This window comes from Canis aureus, chromosome 21, assembly GCF_053574225.1.
Source record: "Canis aureus isolate CA01 chromosome 21, VMU_Caureus_v.1.0, whole genome shotgun sequence".
NCBI classification, from domain to species: Eukaryota; Metazoa; Chordata; class Mammalia; order Carnivora; family Canidae; genus Canis; species Canis aureus.
Window position 1 is genome coordinate 17,606,492 of NC_135631.1, and position 19,820 is coordinate 17,626,311.

Genomic DNA, 19,820 nt, shown 5'->3' on the forward strand with positions numbered 1-19,820 from the left:
GTTGGACAAAACCAGCTCTTAGTGGGATTGGCTCCCCTGTGTTTTTAATATTCTGAGGTCACAAATTAACCTGGAGTTCCTAGGGTCTGTGGTAGATCATGTGAAATACTTGCCAGAACTGTTGGGGGGGTGGGGGGTGGGTAGAAATCTATTTTCTAAAAAGCATGTCTTTTTCAACTCACTTCTTGAAAGTTATGATGAAGTGGTCTTTTTGGCCCCTACAGACATTTGGCTAGACTTGCCATGCTGGACTGAATAAGCCACACACATTAGATATACAAAAACGTTCTGTTACTTTTACCCACTTGTTCCATCCCAGCACTGTTTCCCATTTTCTGTTTCACAGAGGGTATTCTCATTTATTATTAAATTAGCAGTGACTAGATGCCTCATAACTTAGAAGACCTGGTGTTGGTTATTTTATGACCCGGTAGAGTTGGGGACCACACAGTTTATAATTTCACTTGTTTATCGCTAACTGGAAAATAGATTACAAAGAAATAAGATGGTTCAAGTTCATAATCTTGTACCCATGGTACTAGTTTTGCTTGGCTCCCAAAGCCTTGGGGGTGAGGGGAGAGGAAAGGACATAGAGAACTACAGTACACTTGCCTCTTTTGCTAAGAGGACAGGGCATGTACCAGCCTCTGCCATTATACCTTTGCTAGCAAACATTTCCCACCCTCCCACTGCCCCTAACCTGTACTCCTGTTCTACGTTAATATGTCTATCTCTGTGTCTGACTCTGAGGAAGGGTCGGGCCACACAGAGGGAATATCAGTGGGCACCAGCCTCCCCTCTAATGTCCAGTCCACCACATCAATCTCTTCCTCTTCGGAGCTGGCAGGAAGTGGGTCCAACAATTCAGAGTTGCCAAGTAGCTCCTTGCCTGCTTCTGGAGCAGGATATAATACCTCATCCATACTTAGGGACACTTCTGACCTAGTGTCCATCCAGTTTGAACAGGGAGGTGAGAGATCCTCATAGGACCTTTGGGGAAGGTCAAGAGAGTCCATGTGAAGCTTCTCTCTCTGACCATCCAGTGGTTGGGAGCTGGTAATTTCCAGATCTGGAGTCCAAGAGCCTCCTACTGAAAGTACCTCCCCTTCACTTACCTCAGAGGGTAAGACAAGGGGGCTAAGGGACTTGATGGGCTCTTTGTTCTCAGAGTGCATGACAAGGGGGCCAAAGGGCTCAATTGGCTCTTTGTTCTCATCAACAGGTTCTTTTTCCAATCCCGAGAGCTCCCTGGGCCAGAGTTCCATGTCTGGCAAACACCATTCCTCCCCTTCAATCCAGTTCTTTCCTGTTTCTGTCAGGTGATAGCTAGGGGTCCTGCAGCCCTCGGCTTCAGGACTTTCCAGAGACCCTATGGGTGGCTCAATGTCTGAGCCACACAGCATGAAGTCTAGGATCTCCTCCAGCTCACTGGTGGCAGCAGCACTTGTGATACGGTACTCCTCAGCTTCGCAGGGCTGCCCCAGCAGGGCTGTGTCAAATGCATAGGGCTCTCGGCAGTCAATATCCAGCCCAGGTTCCTTCCCTACCAGCTCTAGACTGGACCCAAACTCGGATTTCACCACTGGGTGGTCTGGGGAGTGGCTAGCAGATAACAGAATGTCTTGTAGCCTAGGGCACATGGGGGAGTCCTGACACAGGTCTACCCTAGCAGATGATGTTTCCAGCTCATTAAGTGAGGATGGCTGAGTACTCGCAGGCTCTTCTGGGTATTGAGATTCTGGGATCTGAGGGCTATCTTGAGAGTTTTTGAGGGGAGGGTCTTGTACCACCTCCCAGCATGTTCCATTGACAATTTTCCGAAGCTTCACTCTTCCAACCTGCCCCTCTTCTGCAGAGTCTGAGTTAGGTGCCCTGACTTCAGGGCTCCTCTTCTTGCTCCCACCTGTCTTTCCAATACCAGATGGGCTTGGGATGCTCTGTAGAGGACTAGCTCTCCCTGGTTTCTCCTTGTCTTCTGGTACTTTATTTATACTCTTCTGCCGCCAAAGACGCCGGCCAGGGACTGTGGGTACTGAGCTGGGTCCGCTTACCATGCTGGAAGGCTTAGATGTACAGATATCAGGAGATGGCTTTGAGCGACTCAGTCTGATCTTTCTGGGCAATAGCCGCTCATCCACAGAAGGGTACATACTGGGTGGGGAAAGTGCCGTAGGAGCAAGAGCAGGGTCACTCTTACTCTCTTTCGGTCCCTGGCTGTGGCCTGATGGTGAAGAACACTTTTCTTGTGGAATTGGGCAAGCTCTGGCCTTCTTCTTGAGCAGAAGATTGCCGGACAAGTTCTCTGCATTCTGTCTGTTGCTTTTCTCCAAGGGCCCCTCCTCCTTCCCCGAGGACTTTAATCTCACTGGCCCAAGAGGACAAGGAGTCTGGGTCGCAGGGAGTGGAGTCCGAGGTCGACGGCTGGATGCCACCACCCTGGCAGAGATTGGTGCAGCACTTGGAGGCTGTAAGCACTCCCGGTTCAGTCTTCGGCCCTGGGGGGCCTTTACCAACTTCCCACCCTCTAGTTGAAGGGATTCTAGCTCAGATACACGGAGCTGACGGGCAGCAGAAAGCACATCCTGGGCTTCTTCTCGAGATACTTCCATCTCTGAGGTATATAAGAAGTCCACCAGCTTCCTCAGTGTCCTGATCTTCAAGCCCCCCAGCTCCAGCACCACCTTCCGACCCTGAGCTGGCCTCTCCCGCTCCAGACGCTCTGTGAAGAAGGGACTGCAGGCTGACAGGATGCAGCAATGGGCTGGGACTGCCTCACCTGGAAGGAAATCCAAACACTTTGTTATCTCATGCAAACTGGCATGTTCGTTGGCTAAGCAGAGTCTTCACCTCCCAAATATGCTGCCCGTTCTCTGTTTTCCTTCACGGAAGTTCGAATAGGAGAAATTTGTTCCTTCTGTCTGCCTGGAACCTTGTGTCATTAGCTAACCCACTTTTTATTCTTCGAAATCTAGTTTAGACATTACTTCTTTCAGAAAGCCTTTCCCCACCCCACCCAAGTCTAGGTTAGGTGCTCCTGGGCAGAGAGAAGGACTCTAGTTATCAGAGCACTTCACTATCTATATTGTGACTACTGCTTTCACTAAGGTGAAGCTCTACAAGGACAGAGACTATCTGTCTTGCTCACTGAGGTATATATACCCACTGCTTGACACAAAGGATGGTTTCAAAATTTTTTAGACTCATGAGAGTTTTAAAATTTTTATAGAAGCTGCTTGTAACAGAATATGAGCTTTGGCTGTAGACAATCAAGGTTCAATTCTCTCCTCATCTCTTAAGCACTGTGCCAGGCATAATCTGTCCTCAGTCACCTTCTTTATGGGCACTTCCTGTCAGTCTCAGTCTCATGGCCTTAATTCCCAAAGGCTTGCTGTTGATTCCCAGGTTCTATCTCTGCCCAGATACCTTTCCTGAGACACTAAACATGCCACAGCCTGCATCAACCTTTCTATAAAGTGAACTCCATTCCCTAACCCCAAAACCTCCCATTTCTTACTTCAAAATAAGTATCCACTTTACCCACCTGCCCAAGCCTGGAAACTACAAGTCATCTTGTCAATATTTTTATTTTTAAATAATCTCTATACCCAATGTGGGGATCGAACTCAAAACCCTGAGATCAACAGCTGCATGCTAAACTGACTGAGCCAGCGAGGCAACCCTCAAACGTTAATCTTTAAAAAACAAACCCCCCCTATTTCTTGTCCTTTATTGCATGCCATGTGATGTACTAATGTACTATGCAAGGGTTTTACCAGTATTCATTCATTTACTCTTCACTGCAATCCTGTGAAGAAGCTGTTATTACACATGAGTAAACTGTGGCATAGCTAAGTAACAGTAGTACACCTACCACAATTACATGGTTAGCAAGTCACAGGGAGAGGATATGGACCCAGTTTGGCTACAGAGCCTATGCCCTTAACTGCCCCAAGTTTTGTAAATTTTTTGTTTATAAAGCATTTTTCTCTAATCTCAATTCTTTAGTTTTACATCACCATTCCCTTTTTTGGATTCCAAAATGGCCTATCTGTGCTCAACAATAATTCTTCTCATGCAGCCCAAGTGCTACTTACGACCTTCTTAAAACCTTTAAATACATTTCCTGGGGCGCTTGCGTGGCTCAGTCCATTGAGTGTCCGACTCTTGGTTTTGACTCAAGTCACGATCTCAGGGTCGTGGGACTGAGTCCTGCGTCAGGCTCCGTGCTCAGCAGGGAGTCTGCTTGAGATTCTCTCCCTCTGCTCCTCCCTGCATGCACGGACTGTCTCTAAAATAAATATATTTTTTAAAGATTTCATTTATTTTAGATAGAGTATACAAGCAGGGGGGAGTGGAGAGGGAGAAGTAGGCTCCCCATTGAGTAGGGAGTCTAATGCAGGGCTCGATCCCAGGACCCTGGGATCATGACTGGCGGTGAAGGCAGATGCTTAGCCGACTGAGCCTCCTAGGCCCCCCTACAATAAAAAATCTTAAAAGTATATATACAAAATACACATATATACACACACAAATACATTTCTCAATGTTCTGAGGACAAGACTTACTTTGCATAACACTTCAGACCTTACACTGCTAATTTCTCTAGCCATATCTCTCATCAATACACTTCTTAGAGTCTGCCCTCTAGACATAGTGAACCACTCACAAATCGTTGGTCATATCTAAAATTCTGTACATGGTATTTTCTCTGCCTGGGAAAAATATTTCCCCACTTCCTCCTACTTCTGTTTGTCCTCCAGAGAGCTAAGAGGTCATTTTCTCCAAGAAAATCACCCTAACCCTTATCCCCCAACCTCCTCCCATCTGGGAAGGTGCCCGCTCTTGAGCTTCTATATTGGCCTTTACTTACTGCAATGTTATTATACTGTAGTTACTTGGATGCACTGGTTGTCTCAAGGTCTCCTCTTTCCATGATTTTTATACAAGGAGGTACTTTATACATGCTGTCTGCCCATGCTAGTACACCATTCTAATATACAACAGGTAATTGATCTTTTTTTTTTTTTCTGGTTTGCTTATTTTGAATTAAGGAATGAATCCCAACTCTCTACTACTAATAGAACCAACAGGCAAGTCACTTAATTCTCTAAGCCTCAATTCACTCATCTGTAGAACTAAAACCATATATCATCTTACAAAGCTGTTGTAAGAATCAAATAAGACACTAGGCTATATACTGTACATACTCTGCGAACTGTAGAGTGCTATAAGATGTTGGGTGTCATAATCTTTTATAAATGAAGAAAGTGAGCTCTAGAGGGATGAAGTGGGACCTGCCCATTTGTCACTTAGTTTCTAAGTACCAAAGAAAGCGAAGACTAACTCTGACTCCTAGTCTTGGGCTTTTTATATGATACCAGGCTCAGGGCGCCTGGGTGACCCAGTCATTTAGGGGTCCAACTCTTGATCTCAGCTCAGGTCTTGATCTCAGGGTGGTGAGTTCAAGCTCTGCATGGAGCTCCACTGTGGGCATGAAGCCTACTTAAAAAAACAACAACAAAAATACATACCAGACTCTATATTGATTGAACGTTCCAAGTTTAAAGGGAAGAGGTGGAAATAAACTATGTATTTTTAGGTCTAACAACAAACAACAAAAACCATCAATTTGAAGAAAAGAAAAATTAAGCAATAGCTTGGCAAGATAAAAAAAGGAAAATATGTAATTGTATTGTCTAAAACTTACATTGCGCTTAGTATGTTAAAAACATTGTTCTAAGTGCTGGGTGTATGGTAACTATCTTCGCAATCATCCCGTTGTATTATTATTATCCACCTTTTACAGAATTTCTACGCTTACTAAACTTTACAGTTATTTCCATTTTTTTAAAGATTTTATTTATTCATGAGAGACAGAGAGAGAGAGAGAGGCAGAGACACAGGCAGAGGGAGAAGCAGGCTACACACAGGGAGCCCGATGCGGAACTCAATCCCAGGACTCCAGGATCACGCCCTGGGCCAAAGAAAGGTGCTAAACTGCTGAGCCACCCAGGGATCCCCTATTTCCATTTTTTAAAAAAATATTTATTTATTTATGATAGAGAGAGAGAGAGAGAGAGAGAGGCAGAGACACAGGAGGAGGGAGAAGCAGGCTCCATGACGGGAGCCCGACGCGGGACTCGATCCCAGGACTCCAGGATCACGCCCTGGGCCAAAGGCGGGCGCTAAACCGCTGAGCTACCCAGGGATCCCCTATTTCCAGTTTTTAAGAGAAAAAGAGCAGTCTCATTTTCACTCTTGGAAACAGCAACTATCCTAGAAACAAACAGCTCTCTACCGAATAACTTAAAGTGCTCAAGGGGGATAATACATTTTCCTGGTTTTGTCCTCTACTCCCTGGCCCTGAACTCATTTTATCTTATTCTATAGTGAGTATTCTATAGTGACTTTTCAATTGTGTCTTACCTTCTGCCTGCAGAAGGACATCACAGAACACACCAGTCTGTTGCTGGTGATGAAGCTGCAGAAAAGCTAACCGGAGAAACCGGGGGTTCCTGTATAGGATTTTGGAACTTGCAGGAGAGCACATGTTAGTCTCTGAAACCTTCTAGGTTTTCACAGATCAGATTCCTGTGGATGAGAAAGTATATTTCAGAAGAATTACTGTACCTAATTTGTTTTTCGTCTTTGAAATGATAGGAAAATCTTGTGAGATCAGAGAATAGCCACAAGGTGAGTTACCTAAGTCCAGAAAGTATGCCAAGGGTCTCTCAAGAAAGAACATCATAGTTGTTCCATGTGGGAGCTCAGAAGCAAGTGTAGATTTGAATCTCTGCTCTGCTATTAGCTTAGCTGTATAATTTCAGGCAAATGACCTATCTTTTCTGAGTCTCGCTTTTCTCACCTATGAAATAGTAATGATAACAGTACTTACCTGGTAGGGCTGTTTTAAAGATTAAGTGAGTCAATGCAGGTAAAACTGCTTAGCACTAGAAGTGCCTGGCATATAATAACTACCACTTCTAAAGCGGTAGCTATTGTTACCCTTACACCTCCTTCATTCACGTTCCCACTGAAACTCAACGCCTACAGTGCTGACAACCCATATTCTCTCCCTGGGCAACAACACACTTCTGAGTTCCACAGGTACCATCCTCAATATCACACTTTTAAAGAAAACAATACTGAATAGAAAATTCTCTAGGAGGTTGTACACACCTCCTTTTCTTTGAGCTCACTCTTATCACACTAACCAGCAGAGGGTGCACAGTAGAGAAAACAGCTGCAGGACCGGGTGGGAAAGTCTCTCAGAAATAAGGACGCTGCCACTCTTGCTTCAGATGTTCTTGACCAAAGTGAGCCTAGTGCAGCCTGGAAATTAGCAAACGATTTGGCCTTTAGGTTGGTCACACTGGTTCACGACCTGGCTAACGACGGAGCGGGGATAGTTGGGCACTCTACCCTTCCTGATACAAGCCACATATTCTGAATTCAGGCTTACTGTGTTTCCAGCTTTTGCACTGAAACCCCCACACTCCCCGCACAGCTGCTGTTCCTTTCCTGACATGCAGTTTTCTGTCAGGTGGCACCGAGGATCTGAACAGCTCCCGTCAAACTATCAGGAAAGAAGAGAATGGAAAGGTTAATGAAGAAAGGGTAGGCTCAATTCCAATTTCAGCCAGAGAAGGGGGGGTGGGGGCAGAGGATGGCTCTCGCGAGGCCCCACACATAGGCTCCGGGGAAGCTTCCCAACCCACCAGCAGCCGGCCTGGCCCCGAGACCCGACCTGGACGAGCTGTGCAGTCGGAGCTGCGCCTGGCGACCTCTCGGTGCTTGGGTCCTCTGCCCAGCCTGCCTTGCTTCCTCCCCAAGCCCAGCCTCGCGCGGGGAGGTTTAGCAAAGCAGCGCAGGTGGGCCAACGGCCTGAGGGTCTCCCCGTCCAGAGCCGAGGAATCGGGGCTGGCGGAGAAAGCTGGGCTTCAGGGCAGGCCCTGCAATGCTGGGCGTCCCGTCCCGCACGCTCCGGGCGCCCCGGCCCAACTCCTTTCAAGAGAGACCTCTCGGCGCGAAGGTTTCTGGGAATGGAGCGTGGGGACCCCGGAGGCCCGAATTCAGGGCTCGCGGGCACCACCAGCCGAGGCCGCACGGGCTTTGCAGCCACCCCCTGGCGCCCTCGTACCGCCGCGGGCCCCGCCAGCCGCCTGCACCGGGAGGCGGTGACAGCGAGGGCCTGAGGCCACGCGGCCCGCGCCACACAGCTCGCGCCGCCGTCCTCGCGCACGGCGCGTCGCGGGGCCCGACGTCCTTCCTCCTCCCCCAGCCCCCCTGCTGACGTCTGCCCGAACACGTCATCCCCATTGGCCGAAGGCTCGTCGGACGGCCAATCACAGGGGCCGCAGCACTTTGGGCGGGAGGCTAAGTCTCGAGCGACTTGAAGGCCGCGCTAAGACGGGCTGCGAGAGGTAGGCGGGCGGGCGGGCCTGCCCGGACGGGTCCTCCCGGGGCCGCCCTCTCCCTCGGCGCCCGACGAAACCCCGGTGAGAAGCGGGCGAGGATGCCCCCGTAGGGCGGGCTCCCGGGCGGCTGCAGGACACCACTGCCTTCCCTTTGAGGAGGCTGCCAGTAAGTGGCCCTGGCCTGTGAGAGCGCTCCAGGCTCCCCGGGGGGCTCCCCTTGCGCCTCGGTCGGGCCTCTCCGCTCTCGAAAGCTCCTCAGGCTACGGATGTTCGCCAGCGAGGCCTTGGGGTTAGTGCCTGGGTGTAGGCATTTCAGAGATTCCAGTCCCCCCTAAATCTCCGAGACCGGGCGTGACCGAGGGGGTTGCAGTACTTCCCGTGCGGAACGGCCTCCGGTGTCCTTCCAGGGATGATCTAGTTAGTGCACTTCCTGACTGGAAACAACTATTTTCAGGGGTGAGGTAAAAAAAAAAAAAAAAAAAAAAAAAAAAAGTAAGTGATTTCAGGATTAAACATTTAGAGAGAATGTCAGCCCACATGACATGACAATGAACCCGGACATTGGTTCTTACCCGTTGTATGTGTTAGGACCTGGGGCCTGGCTCCCGTGAGATGCCCCGCCACGGCTCTCTAGACGAAGATGGTCAAGGCCAAAGCCACCGGGGATGGAGTGCGGTGAACTAAAGCGGGGCAGCTGCCACTGAGGCCAACGGGAGGCAGAACCGAAGATGCTCGGGAGAAGGGGAACCTGCACAGAACGGACCAGAGTGCTGAGGTGAGCAGTGCAATGCGCTCAAATAGGTCTCTGTTGGTATCTAACGTCTTTTCCAAGAGGCTTTGAGGGGTATGTCGATGATACTACAATTAACTATGTTTTTAAGATATTTTATTTATTCATGAGCGACATCCAGAGAGGGGCAGAGGCACAGGCAGAGGGAGGAGCAGGCTCCCTGCGGGGACCCCAATGTGGGACTCGATCCCAGGACCCCCGGATCACGACCTGAGCCTAAGGCAGACGCTCAACCGCTCAGCCACCCAGGCGTCGCTGTAATAAATTATTTTTAAAGAATTTGAGAAGGTTGACTTAAATATGGGAGGCGGGGTGCATTTCCAAGTCAGGTAATAATTTTCTAGGCTTCTGTTCTCAACGTGGAAAAAAGATCAAGGAGCAGAAGACATTTTCGGCTGCAGTTAATGTTTTGAAGGGGAAGCAGTTTGTGAAAGGACGTAAAAGCAGAAGGAGGACACACGCAAGCAAAAAAAAAAAAGGCAGAGCAGTGTTTATGGCATCTGTCATAAGAAAAATAGAAATATTATATCCCCCCCATGAATTTATTGTTATTAGGATTATATTAATTTTCAAGAAATAGAGAGGACTCACTTCTTGGTTTCTTTCTTTCATTCATTCTTTCTTTTTTTAAAAAGCTTTTATTTATTTATTCATGAGAGACACAGAGAGAGAGAGAGGCAGAGACACAGGCAGAGGGAGAAGCAGGTTCCTCACAGGGAGCCCGATGCGGAACTCAGTGTCGGATCCTGGAATCACACCCTGAGCCACCCAGAGACCCTTCTTTTCTTTTCTTTTCTTTTCTTTTCTTTTCTTTTCTTTTCTTTTCTTTTCTTTTCTTTTCTTTTTTTTCTTTTCTTTTCTTTCTTTTCTTTTCTTTCTTTTCTTTTTTTCTTTTTTTCTTTTCTTTTCTTTCTTTTCTTCTTTTCTTTTCTTTAAGATTTTTAATTTATTCATTTGAGAGAATGACAGAGAGCACAAGCAGGAGGAGATAGAGAGGGAGAGGGAGAAGCAGACTCCCTGCTGAACAGGGAGCCGGATGTGGGGCTTGATCCCAGGACCTGGAGATCATGACCTGAGCTGAAGGCAGGTGCTTGACCATCTGAGCCACCCAGGTGCTCCCCTTTTCTTTTTTTTTTTTTTTTAATTCAACACCATTTAGATAAATCTTGTGATAGTGGAATTTCTAAAGGGGAAGATAAATGGCCATCCTACCAAGGGCTTTAAAAATGACAACATTCGATGGTAATGTGTAGCCACCAGAGGGTAGAAACGAGTAAAAATATTTTGTCTTCCTTTGTATGGATAGCCAGTGCTTTTTGGAGTTGATTTTTTTTTTTCCCCCGTTTCTTCTCCTTGGCATTTATGGTTTTGGCTATTTTAGGAGTGGAGACAGCACAGCACTCAGCCCTACATGATATTTTTAATATTTCTTTTATTTTTATTTTATTACTTTATTTTTAATATTTCTTTTTTTTCTTTTTTTGAATTCAATATTATTTCCCAACTCTTCCCCAATTTTTTACTATTTTATCATATCTTTGTATGTTAAGCATGTGATGGATGTTGGAGGGGAGATAAAGTTTGAGAGTTGAAAACTGAGCACTGAATGTAACATTCATTCCGTTTGTGAAAAACAAAACAAAATCAAAGAAGGGACGCCTGGGTGGCTTGGTGGTTCAGGGTCTGTCTTTGGCTCAGGTCATGATTCTGAGGTCCTGGGATGGGGTCCCCATTGGGCTCCCCGCAGGGAGCCTGCTTCTCCCTCTGCCCATGTCTCTGCCTCTCTCTCTCTCTCTCTCTCTGTGTGTCTCTTACGAATAAATAAATCTTAAAAAAAAAAAAAAAAAACAGGAAAGAAAAAAAACCCACCTTGAAATAAAAAAACACCTTATTGGGGATCCTTGGGTGGCTCAGCGGTTTAGTGCTGCCTTCAGCCCAGGGTGTGATTGATCCTGGAGAGCCAGGATCGAGTCCCACATCGGGCTCCTGGCATGGGGCCTGCTTCTCCCTCTGCCTGTGTCTCTGCCTCTCTCTCTCCCCCACCTTATATCTCTAAACATATCCTTAATCTGTTGACTTCTCTCTATTTTTACTGCTACTACTGTAGTTAACTCCATATTACTGCAACTTGACCTTCAAACTAATTTCCTTGCTTTCACCCTTGCGCCCTCTTTTATCCATTTGTCATCTAAGATCTTTTCAAAATCTGAGTTAGATCATGTCACTCTGCTGTTGAAAACACTCACAGACTTCCTTCTACCTGAGAATAGTTTAATCAAATCTCTAACCTGTGGAATTCTTCATATTTCTACCATTCCCTCCCTCATTTTGATACTGTGCTGGATCCCACAAGTTTCAGCCTCACACTTGGGGGCTTTGGCATTAGTAGTTACCATTGCTCCTATATTCCTATGTTGGCTGCTTCTTCCCATTCATATTTCAACTTAAATGCCAAAGTCTCTGGAGAGTTTGTCCTTGACATCCAATGTAGCACAAGCCACAAGTCATTCTCATCAGTCCATTTTAAATCTCTGCTTAGTGTTCCATCTGACATCTTTTTTATTTTTTTAAGATATTATTTATTCATGAGAGACACACAGAGAGAAAGGCAGAGACATAGGCAGAGGGAGAAGCAGGCTCCACGCAGGGGGCCCAACGTGGGACTTGATCCCAGGTCTCCAGGATCACACCCTGGGCTGAAGGTGGCGCCAAACCGCGAGCCACCCAGGCGTCCCTCATTTGACATCTTATTTATTAATCTCTCTCCCTCCACTAGAATGTAAGCTTTCTGAGAGCAGGGAACTTGTCTACTTATTATATTTGACATCTAGAAGAGGACCTGGTTCACTGTAGGTGCTCAAAATAACCCAAGTGGAACCTATCTTTTTACTTTTGGTCACCTGAGTATAAAAAATTTTTCCCCTTACTGAGTGTTAATCTTTGTGATGCTTTATTTGGAGAGAGCTGTTTCAGATAGACTTAAATTTTAACAACTTTTTCACCACTGAGTTTTTTTTTCTTTTTTTTTTTTTTTTTTTAAGATTTTATTAATTTATTCATGAGAGACACAGAGAGAGAGAGAGAGAGGCAGAGGGAGAAGCAGGTTTCTTGTGGGGAGCCTGATGTGAGACTCGATCCCCGGAGCCCAGGATCATGACCTGACCTGAGCCAAAGGCAGACGCTCAACTACTGAGCCACCCAGGTGTTCCCCCCCCCCCTTTTTTAAAGTAGGCTCTACACCCAATGTGGGGCTTGAACTCACGACCCTGAGATTAAGAGTCAAATGCTCTACCAACTGAGCCAGCCAGGTGCTCCCTGAGTTATCTTTTTTGATTTGCATATAACTTTATTTAAAATTCATTAATATAAATGACTTACCCAGGATTACATAACTAGTAAGCCAAGAGACTTCATTCACTCATCCATCTGTTGCTAAATGTGAGACATTAGGCTGAGCTCTGGGGATACACCATGATCTAGAAAGATACCATTCATGTCTTCATGGAGCTTATCTTCTGGTGAGGGAGACAGGAAAGCACATACAAAAGGAAGGCAAAATACTTGCAAGTTTTTAGAGATGATGTGAAAGAAAGAAGACCAATTTATCTCTAGAAGATAATATTCTTAAATGTGGCTCAAAGAATTGATGGATCAACAGACATTTCTTTCTGCTTTTTTTTTCCCCAAACATTTCTTTTTTTTTTTTCCTAAAGATTTTATTTATTTATTCATGAGAGAGAGAGAGAGAGAGAGAGAGAGGCAGAGACACAGGCAGAGGGAGAAGCAGGCTCCATGTCGGGAGCCTGACGCGGGACTCGATCCCGGGACCCCAGGATCACGCCCTGGGCGGAAGGCAGGGGTCAAACCGCTGACCCACCCAGGGATCCCTCCCCAAACATTTCTTGTGCTGGTTGTTTTCCTTTGGCAATTATCTTTGGCTTTCGAACATGCTATGCCTCGAGGACAGGAATATTAGATGGAAAGTAGAGGTAGAAGGTGTGATAAGATAGTAGGAGAAGATTCCTAGATTGTTCATTTCTCTGTTAAATGTATTCATTTCCCAGTCTAGTTTGTTTAAAGCCCATCAAACAAGTGCTGTGATGCCTTTTTGAGAGAAGTCCTTTTTTTGGCCACATAAAACCAATATGAGGGTCTGTGAGCCTGTAGACAGAGTATGAAGAGGTGCATAATGACTGGATCAGCCTGATTAGAAGGGCTCATCATGCTGAGGAGGAGTGGAATTCTAGTTTAGATAAGGAAAGGTCAGATTATGGTTAGTAAGTGTGACTTTAATGTATTAAATGAATAAATGTAGCACCTTGAAAGCTAATGAGGAACTTGGCTTTTATCCTGGCCACAACAATGTAAGGTGATAGAAGAAGCTTGGGCTTTGGAGTCAGATCCATGAGGGGTTCACATTTTAGCCAGATGATCTCAGGCAAGTTTCTTCACTTTGTTGAGCCTCGATTTCCTCATTTGTGAAATGGTAGTAGTAATACCTCCATGATGTTATTTTAGAAGTTAGAGATAATGAGCACAAAGTGCCTTTTACATGATAGATGCTCCGCCATTGTTTGTTATTATGGGGCATTGGTGAGCCACTGAAAGTTTGGGGGCAGGGTACATAGAAGTAATAGTAACTCATTCTTAGTGAGTTTCTAGCCAAGTGCTGTACATTGTTTTAAGAACTTCATGTGTAATTTAATTGTCCAAAAAGTTCTGTGAGAGGAATATAGTCATTATCCCCATTTTACCATTAAGGAAACAGAGACTCAGAGAGGTTATATAATTTGTCTAAGGTCACATAGTAATACCTTTACTTAAGTGTCCTTGCAGAGGAGGAAGATTTGAAGCCAGGCAGACTGACTGCAGAACCTGTGCTCTTAATCATTATTCTAGATTATGAAAACTTTATGAAGATTCATTTTGCAGCATTGTACCGGATAGAATTTAGATTTTTTTGGTGAGAAAGAAAAAGGAAATTTTCAATTTATCATTATCATCTTTGTTTAGTAACTGCTGAATGACCAGAAATTACTAGCCTTTGTCAAGCCTGTAAAAAACAAAAACAAACAAACAAAAAAACCCATCTCTGTCCTTCATGGCATAACAGTGTGAGAAAATAAGGATAATTCTTAACTCAGGAGAAGAACACCTATAATCCTTTACTTGGGTTAAATGTAAAAAAGAGAATTATGAACTGGATCATCTTGAGCTGAAGTGCACAAAGAAACCAAATTTTCCTAACATGAGACTTGTTTTTTCTTACACATGATGTTATCTCTAAATATATATATTGCTTGCTTATTGAATTCCATTTATTTTCCCCCTCAAACCACATTATTTTGATTTGGGATCAAATGTGAAGGCAGTGATTTTCCTCAACACCCCATGGCTTCAGCCTCCTTCTAAAGTATAGACACTAAAAACTGTTAAGTCCAGGTATTTATTTTTTCTCATTGGCTCTAATGCACTTAAACCAAAACAATGAAATCGATAGTTTACCTGAGTTATTCCTACCAACCCAATCAATACATAGAAGTCCTATTTCTAGGATTTTTCTCTCCTTTTCTTCCTATCTTCTTTTGGGAAAATGCTTTGGGGTTAAAAGCAACACACCATAGAGCAGGCAAATAAAATCACCTCTTCTCTTATTTCCCTACCGGGAAAGGAGGGGAGAGAGAGAGCAAGAACCCCACCATCAAAGAGAACTGAAGCTTAGGCGTGCCATCCTAAAAATCCCTTGTTCTTTTGCCCCCCCCCCCACCCCGAGCTCTGCAGCAATTCCTCCGAGATTGTGTAGTCTCCACTTTAAATATAAATATATATATAAAACTTCCCCCTGTCTCTTTCTCTCCTCCTCTCTCCTTTTTTATTTTTTTTAATTTCCTATAATAAAGTTTCCTATTGGATAAAATCAGCTCCCTGATTTATGCCTGGTTCCTATTGGAAGTTCTCAGGGGCTGACATCACTTAGGAAAGCGAGGGGGTAGGGCTGCTAGATCAGTTTGTCACCACCCAGGCTCCCTAGCCTTTGGCTGGGTGCAACTTCCATTTTAGGTGTTGGATCTGAGAGAAAAAAAAAAAAAAAGAGAGAGAGAGAGAGAGAGAGAGATACTGAGAGAGAGGGAGAGAGAGAGAAAGAAGAGCAGGAAAGATCCTGAAAGGAGGAAGAGGTGGCGAAAAATCAAGTACCTTGCTGGATTTGTCTTTCTCAGCACATTGACGAAGCCTTGGGTTTCTTTCTTAAAGGACTGATTTTTAGAAGTCCACATTTGAGGTGTGTGCCTTTTTTAAAAAAAATGTGGTACAGACGGGTAAAGGAGGAGAAGCCAAGTCGAATTTTTGCCTTACGGTAACCAGAGGGAAGTTAAAAACGAGAAAATCTGCTCTGCTGACGGGTGACTTTTAAGCAATTATTTTTTCTTTCTACTTACTTTGGGGAATTTGGGTATTTTATTATCTTAAAAAGTATTCAAGACCCAGTAACAAACTTCTAGGTCTCTCTAACATAGGGAGATGAATAGATTCAAAGGGGTGAGAGCAAATTTACATTTACATGTAAATTTACATTTTGGTGTGTTCTCTGATTTTATATTTTTTCTGGTGTTAAGCTAACAAACTTCTATTTTCAGAGCCCAAACCAAAAGTTCGTTTTTGTGGCATGTTGCGTGTGAGTTGGGAAAGGAATTTGTCCGGGTCAGAAGATGGTTATACAGATGGCTCTTCATATGCTTCAAAACTTTTTTTTAACCCCCCGTTATCATTAGATTTGTGGAAGTGGAAAGTTGCAGTGAGCTGTGCAGCTTTAAATGGTGTTTTTTTTCCCCTCAGAGAGTTTGAACGGCCCAGATCAGTTTCAGCCCTGCTGTTCCTGGGTGGATCCCTCTTTTACTTTTCCAGGTGCGGTGGGTGGGAGCCTCCTTCTGCTAGAGGTAGCCTCCCTGCTTCGCTTTATAAAAGAAAACGAATGGATCCATGTTAACCAAACAGCTATTCCTTCCTTCCTAAGACTACCTATGACGGCAGAGATTTGTGGAGGTGTTGTAGGTTTAGTTTGCAAGTACCGTAACGTTTGGTTTCTGTGCTTCAAGGGATAAGGAAATTCTAAACATGCTTTTTCAGTTCACCTGAATAAAGTGGCAGCGCACCTGGAAATATTTTCAGCTTTGTGCCCTCTGAAAGGGCCGTGGATTAAATCAGGTGAGGCTAAGAGAAAATACTCAAAGCAAACTTGAGTGTTTAGAATGCATTTGAGAAAGCATAACAGGAATTCTTATTTTTAAACCAACTGAAAGTTGTTTCTTGGAGGTGAGTTTTTTTGTTTGGCTAATTTGCCGTGAAATCAGAAATCTGTAAGAGCTGAAGGCCCATGCCTGCTTTCACATATTTAATCTTAAGATTTGTTCTGATTTTGTTTTTGCAAAATACATTCTTGCAAAAGTACTGTTTGTAGATAATTATATAGCCAACTCATCAGTATCTGAAAACTGAGTGTTCCCTTCTTTCTCTCTTTAAAAAATGTGCTGAAATTTGGTCTGAAAATTATAGTTGGAATAGATATTGCCCTGATTGTAACAAGATGGGCCTTAATAGATAAGCTGCTCTTTAGCTTGAAACTGGTATGTATCTTTAATAATCCTCTGGTTTTATGCCCCCCCCCGCCCCGCCCCGCTTTTAGACCACAACACTTCCTTGAATTTCTTTTCCAGAATGAGAGTATTTCTTGAAAGATGATTTCATCCTTGTGAGGTTGTGGCTTCAGAGGAAACAACTTTGTTCCTTCTTTTAATATAATCTATGTGAGGGCTACAGTAAAATTTTGATGTCTGGATCTCATAATTATAGCAAGTGCAGTTAAAAAGAAAAGACACAATGTGTACAATCTGTCGGGTTGTAGCTCTCATTTAATATTTTCCAAATTTTCTTTCCAACATTTTCTCTGCCTTGACTCCATCCTAGGGGAGGTTTCTTGGTGGATCTTTGAAGGGTTGGTCATGTTGCTGCCAGAGTGTCGGTTTCCTACTCAACCTTTAGGGGGAGGGATGAGGGAATCCGAAGAAGGAGTACAAAGGCAGTTTGAAAATAGGTTCTGGATGACTGGGTGATGGTGATTTGGGTCCAGCTTTAAATACTGGGCTTTGTGTAGCTGCAGTGAGCATCCTAGTAACTAGCGTCCAGGACTATTTCCACGACTGAGGCTTTGTTTTGACTGGTGTGTACTATAGAGCCTTTTGGTTGATAAGATGGAAGATCTGTCTTTTACCTCACCTCTACTAGTTCTTTCAGGAAATATAAGGGGTGCAAATAAGTAAATCTTTTTTGTTTTGTTTTGCTCCTCATTTTGGTTTTGGGGTAAACAATGACAAGTATGAGTTGTACAGATTTTTCTTTTTTTGTTTGACTCCTATATTCTGTTGGTTTCTTTGTTATATGACTAAGGTACCGTCTGTGTATTCCAGGTGGGTGTCTCTTTTGGGTGGTTAGAGTTCTAGTGCCTTTCTTAGGGTTCCAAATTATGGAGAGTCACAGGGACTAGGTATGTTCTCTCAGTATAAAAATTGAGACTATTGGAGACGTTTTTTTTTTTAAAAAAAAAACCTCCGAGTAATTGCAATTCAGCCTTAGGTTTATGAGGTAGTTGCTCTCTAGGGATGGGTGAGACAGGATGGATGCAAATAAATTAAGCATAGATCACTATTCAATTGGAATAACAAAATGATTAGCTCTGTATAATTTATTGCTTTCTATTTTAGTACGTGATGGTCCCCTGTTACTTCCAGCCCTCTCTCCCCACCACCCCCTTGTTGTTTTTTTTACTGCATGCTAAGCATTTTGCATGAACTATTTACTTAATTTCCCACAACTGTTTTTTTTTTTTTTTTTAAAGGAATGTGAGCCTCAGAGAAGCTGAGGTTTGCTGAAAATCTCACTGCCTGTAAATGGCCAAGGCCAGGATTAAATCCTCGTCTGACTAACTACAAAGTCCATGGACTTAACCACTAATATACTACCGTTCTCCAGAGAGAACAGAAACAAGAACTAGAACTAAAATGAGCGCTTGCTAGAGGCAGGAGTGTTTAATTTTGCAGAGGGCCAGTCCCCACTTAGATTTCCAACCCCCTGCATGTTGGGATAATATATGTAAGAAATCCATTTTCCATAAATCCCATAGGGAGCTGAATATGTTAGAATGGATATTATGTGTCTTTAAAACAGGGATCTTCCCATATGCTCATCGCTGCTGTCCTGATATCTTAAGCTTACCGGAAATGCCTCCAACTTTGATTATCAGTGAAATTTCTTCTTCAGACGATTGTCAAGCATGTGGTTTGGAATGATCTTGCCAACTTGCAGGGAGAGGCTTGTAACAGTAGCCCAAATAATATTTATTGCACTGTGTTAAAATTGTCTACTTATTTTTGTCTCTATTTCTAGACTGTGAGCTGTTTAAGTGTAGATGCTATGTTAACTTCTGTGTCCTCTTAGCACTTATCAGTGTCTGGTATATACCTAGGTGTCAGTAAGCCTTGGTTAAATAAGGCACTTGATGGGAATCACTGAGGGACTTTTGTGGGGAAGGCTGAAAGGAAGTTGAGATAGGAAGCAATACAAACTAGATTAATGAAATCACAGTATGATTTAGAAACTTCTGTAGAATGAAGTTTCGACCTTTCTCTCATTTTTAAGTAAGGTTTCTGGAAATAATTGAAGGTTTAAAATTTTACTTAAAAAAATTATATTTTCTGGGCAAACTGTCCAAAGAACAGTATAAAAGGTAAGGGTCCTAATATTTCATAATCTAGGCAACTGTTAACTTCAACCACTCAAACCTTAAGTATAGCCGTTGTCTAGGGGAGAGGCCCTGCTTACCTAGAATTTACTAGGGCAGCAGCAGCGAAGTATTGCTGTCAGACATGTTGGAAATGAATGGTTTTTATACTAGTAAATAAAAACATAAAAAACTTGAGATGGTAGTTTTGAGCATCAGTATTCCAAAGAAATATGTTTGGATATCATTGCTTTTTTTGGTTTGTTTGTTTGTTTTTTTAATCGGTGCTTCTGGCTTGAAACTTCAGGAGATTTTGTTCACCAAGTGTATTGGGAAGTTTATGAATTTAAGAACCCAAATTAATTTTCTTTCTTTCCTTTCTTTAAAGATTTATTTATTCATGAGAACACAGAGAGAGAGGCAGAGACAAAGGCAGAGGGAGAAGCAGGCTCCTCACAGGGAGCCCAATGCAGGACTTGATCCCGGATTGAGGGAGCCCGATGTGGGACTCGATTCTGGGTCCAGGGAGCCCGATGCGGGACTCGATCCCAAGATCATGCCCTGAGCCAAAGGCAGGTGCTAAACCACTGAGCCACCCAGGCGTCCCCAAGTTAATTTTCATGGTAATTTAGAACCATAGTAACCAGGAACTTGCCTAACGGAATGATGTGTAGGTTATCAGTATGTGATTTCATGTTCTCTTCCATTCCACAAGGATTCAGATGCCACGAAAAGCTGAAATAGGGATCGCTCTGCCTAAGTGCAGCTGTCTGCAAGGTTTCCAGTGGAGAGCATTGATACAGCCTGGCAGAGACCTAGCGAGGAGGGAAGAACTGATATT

At 44.0% G+C, this 19,820-nt stretch overlaps 2 protein-coding genes across 15 annotated transcripts in view; one reads left to right on the forward strand and one right to left on the reverse strand.

Moving 5' to 3' along the window:
• Nucleotides 1-59: 59 nt before the first annotated feature.
• BTBD18 (BTB domain containing 18) lies at nucleotides 60-8,141 on the reverse strand. 2 transcript variants are annotated; one of them, XM_077863337.1, is made up of 5 exons: nucleotides 7,748-8,141; nucleotides 7,463-7,576; nucleotides 7,215-7,332; nucleotides 6,427-6,591; nucleotides 60-2,776 (listed from the first exon to the last, which is right to left on the reverse strand). In XM_077863337.1, exons 4-5 carry the CDS (start codon nucleotides 6,548-6,550, stop codon nucleotides 714-716), a joined length of 2,187 nt encoding a protein of 728 aa, XP_077719463.1. In that variant the 5' UTR covers nucleotides 6,551-6,591; nucleotides 7,215-7,332; nucleotides 7,463-7,576; nucleotides 7,748-8,141; the 3' UTR covers nucleotides 60-713. The 2 variants fall into 2 exon arrangements, with proteins under 2 accessions (XP_077719463.1, XP_077719464.1); XM_077863338.1 differs by having other exon boundaries at nucleotides 7,180-7,332.
• An 864-nt stretch (nucleotides 8,142-9,005) lies between these two features.
• Nucleotides 9,006-19,820, forward strand: part of CTNND1 (catenin delta 1) — a 52,929-nt gene continuing 42,114 nt past the window's right edge. For 10 of the 13 annotated variants that reach the window (XM_077863324.1, XM_077863331.1, XM_077863332.1 and 7 more), the window contains exon 1: nucleotides 15,205-15,487. The gene's annotated coding sequence lies outside the window, so the exon portion shown is untranslated. Of the gene's footprint in view, nucleotides 9,193-15,204; nucleotides 15,488-16,387; nucleotides 16,411-19,820 lie in introns of those variants that run through there. The other 3 variants (XM_077863325.1, XM_077863336.1, XM_077863326.1) reach the window with 2 other exon arrangements.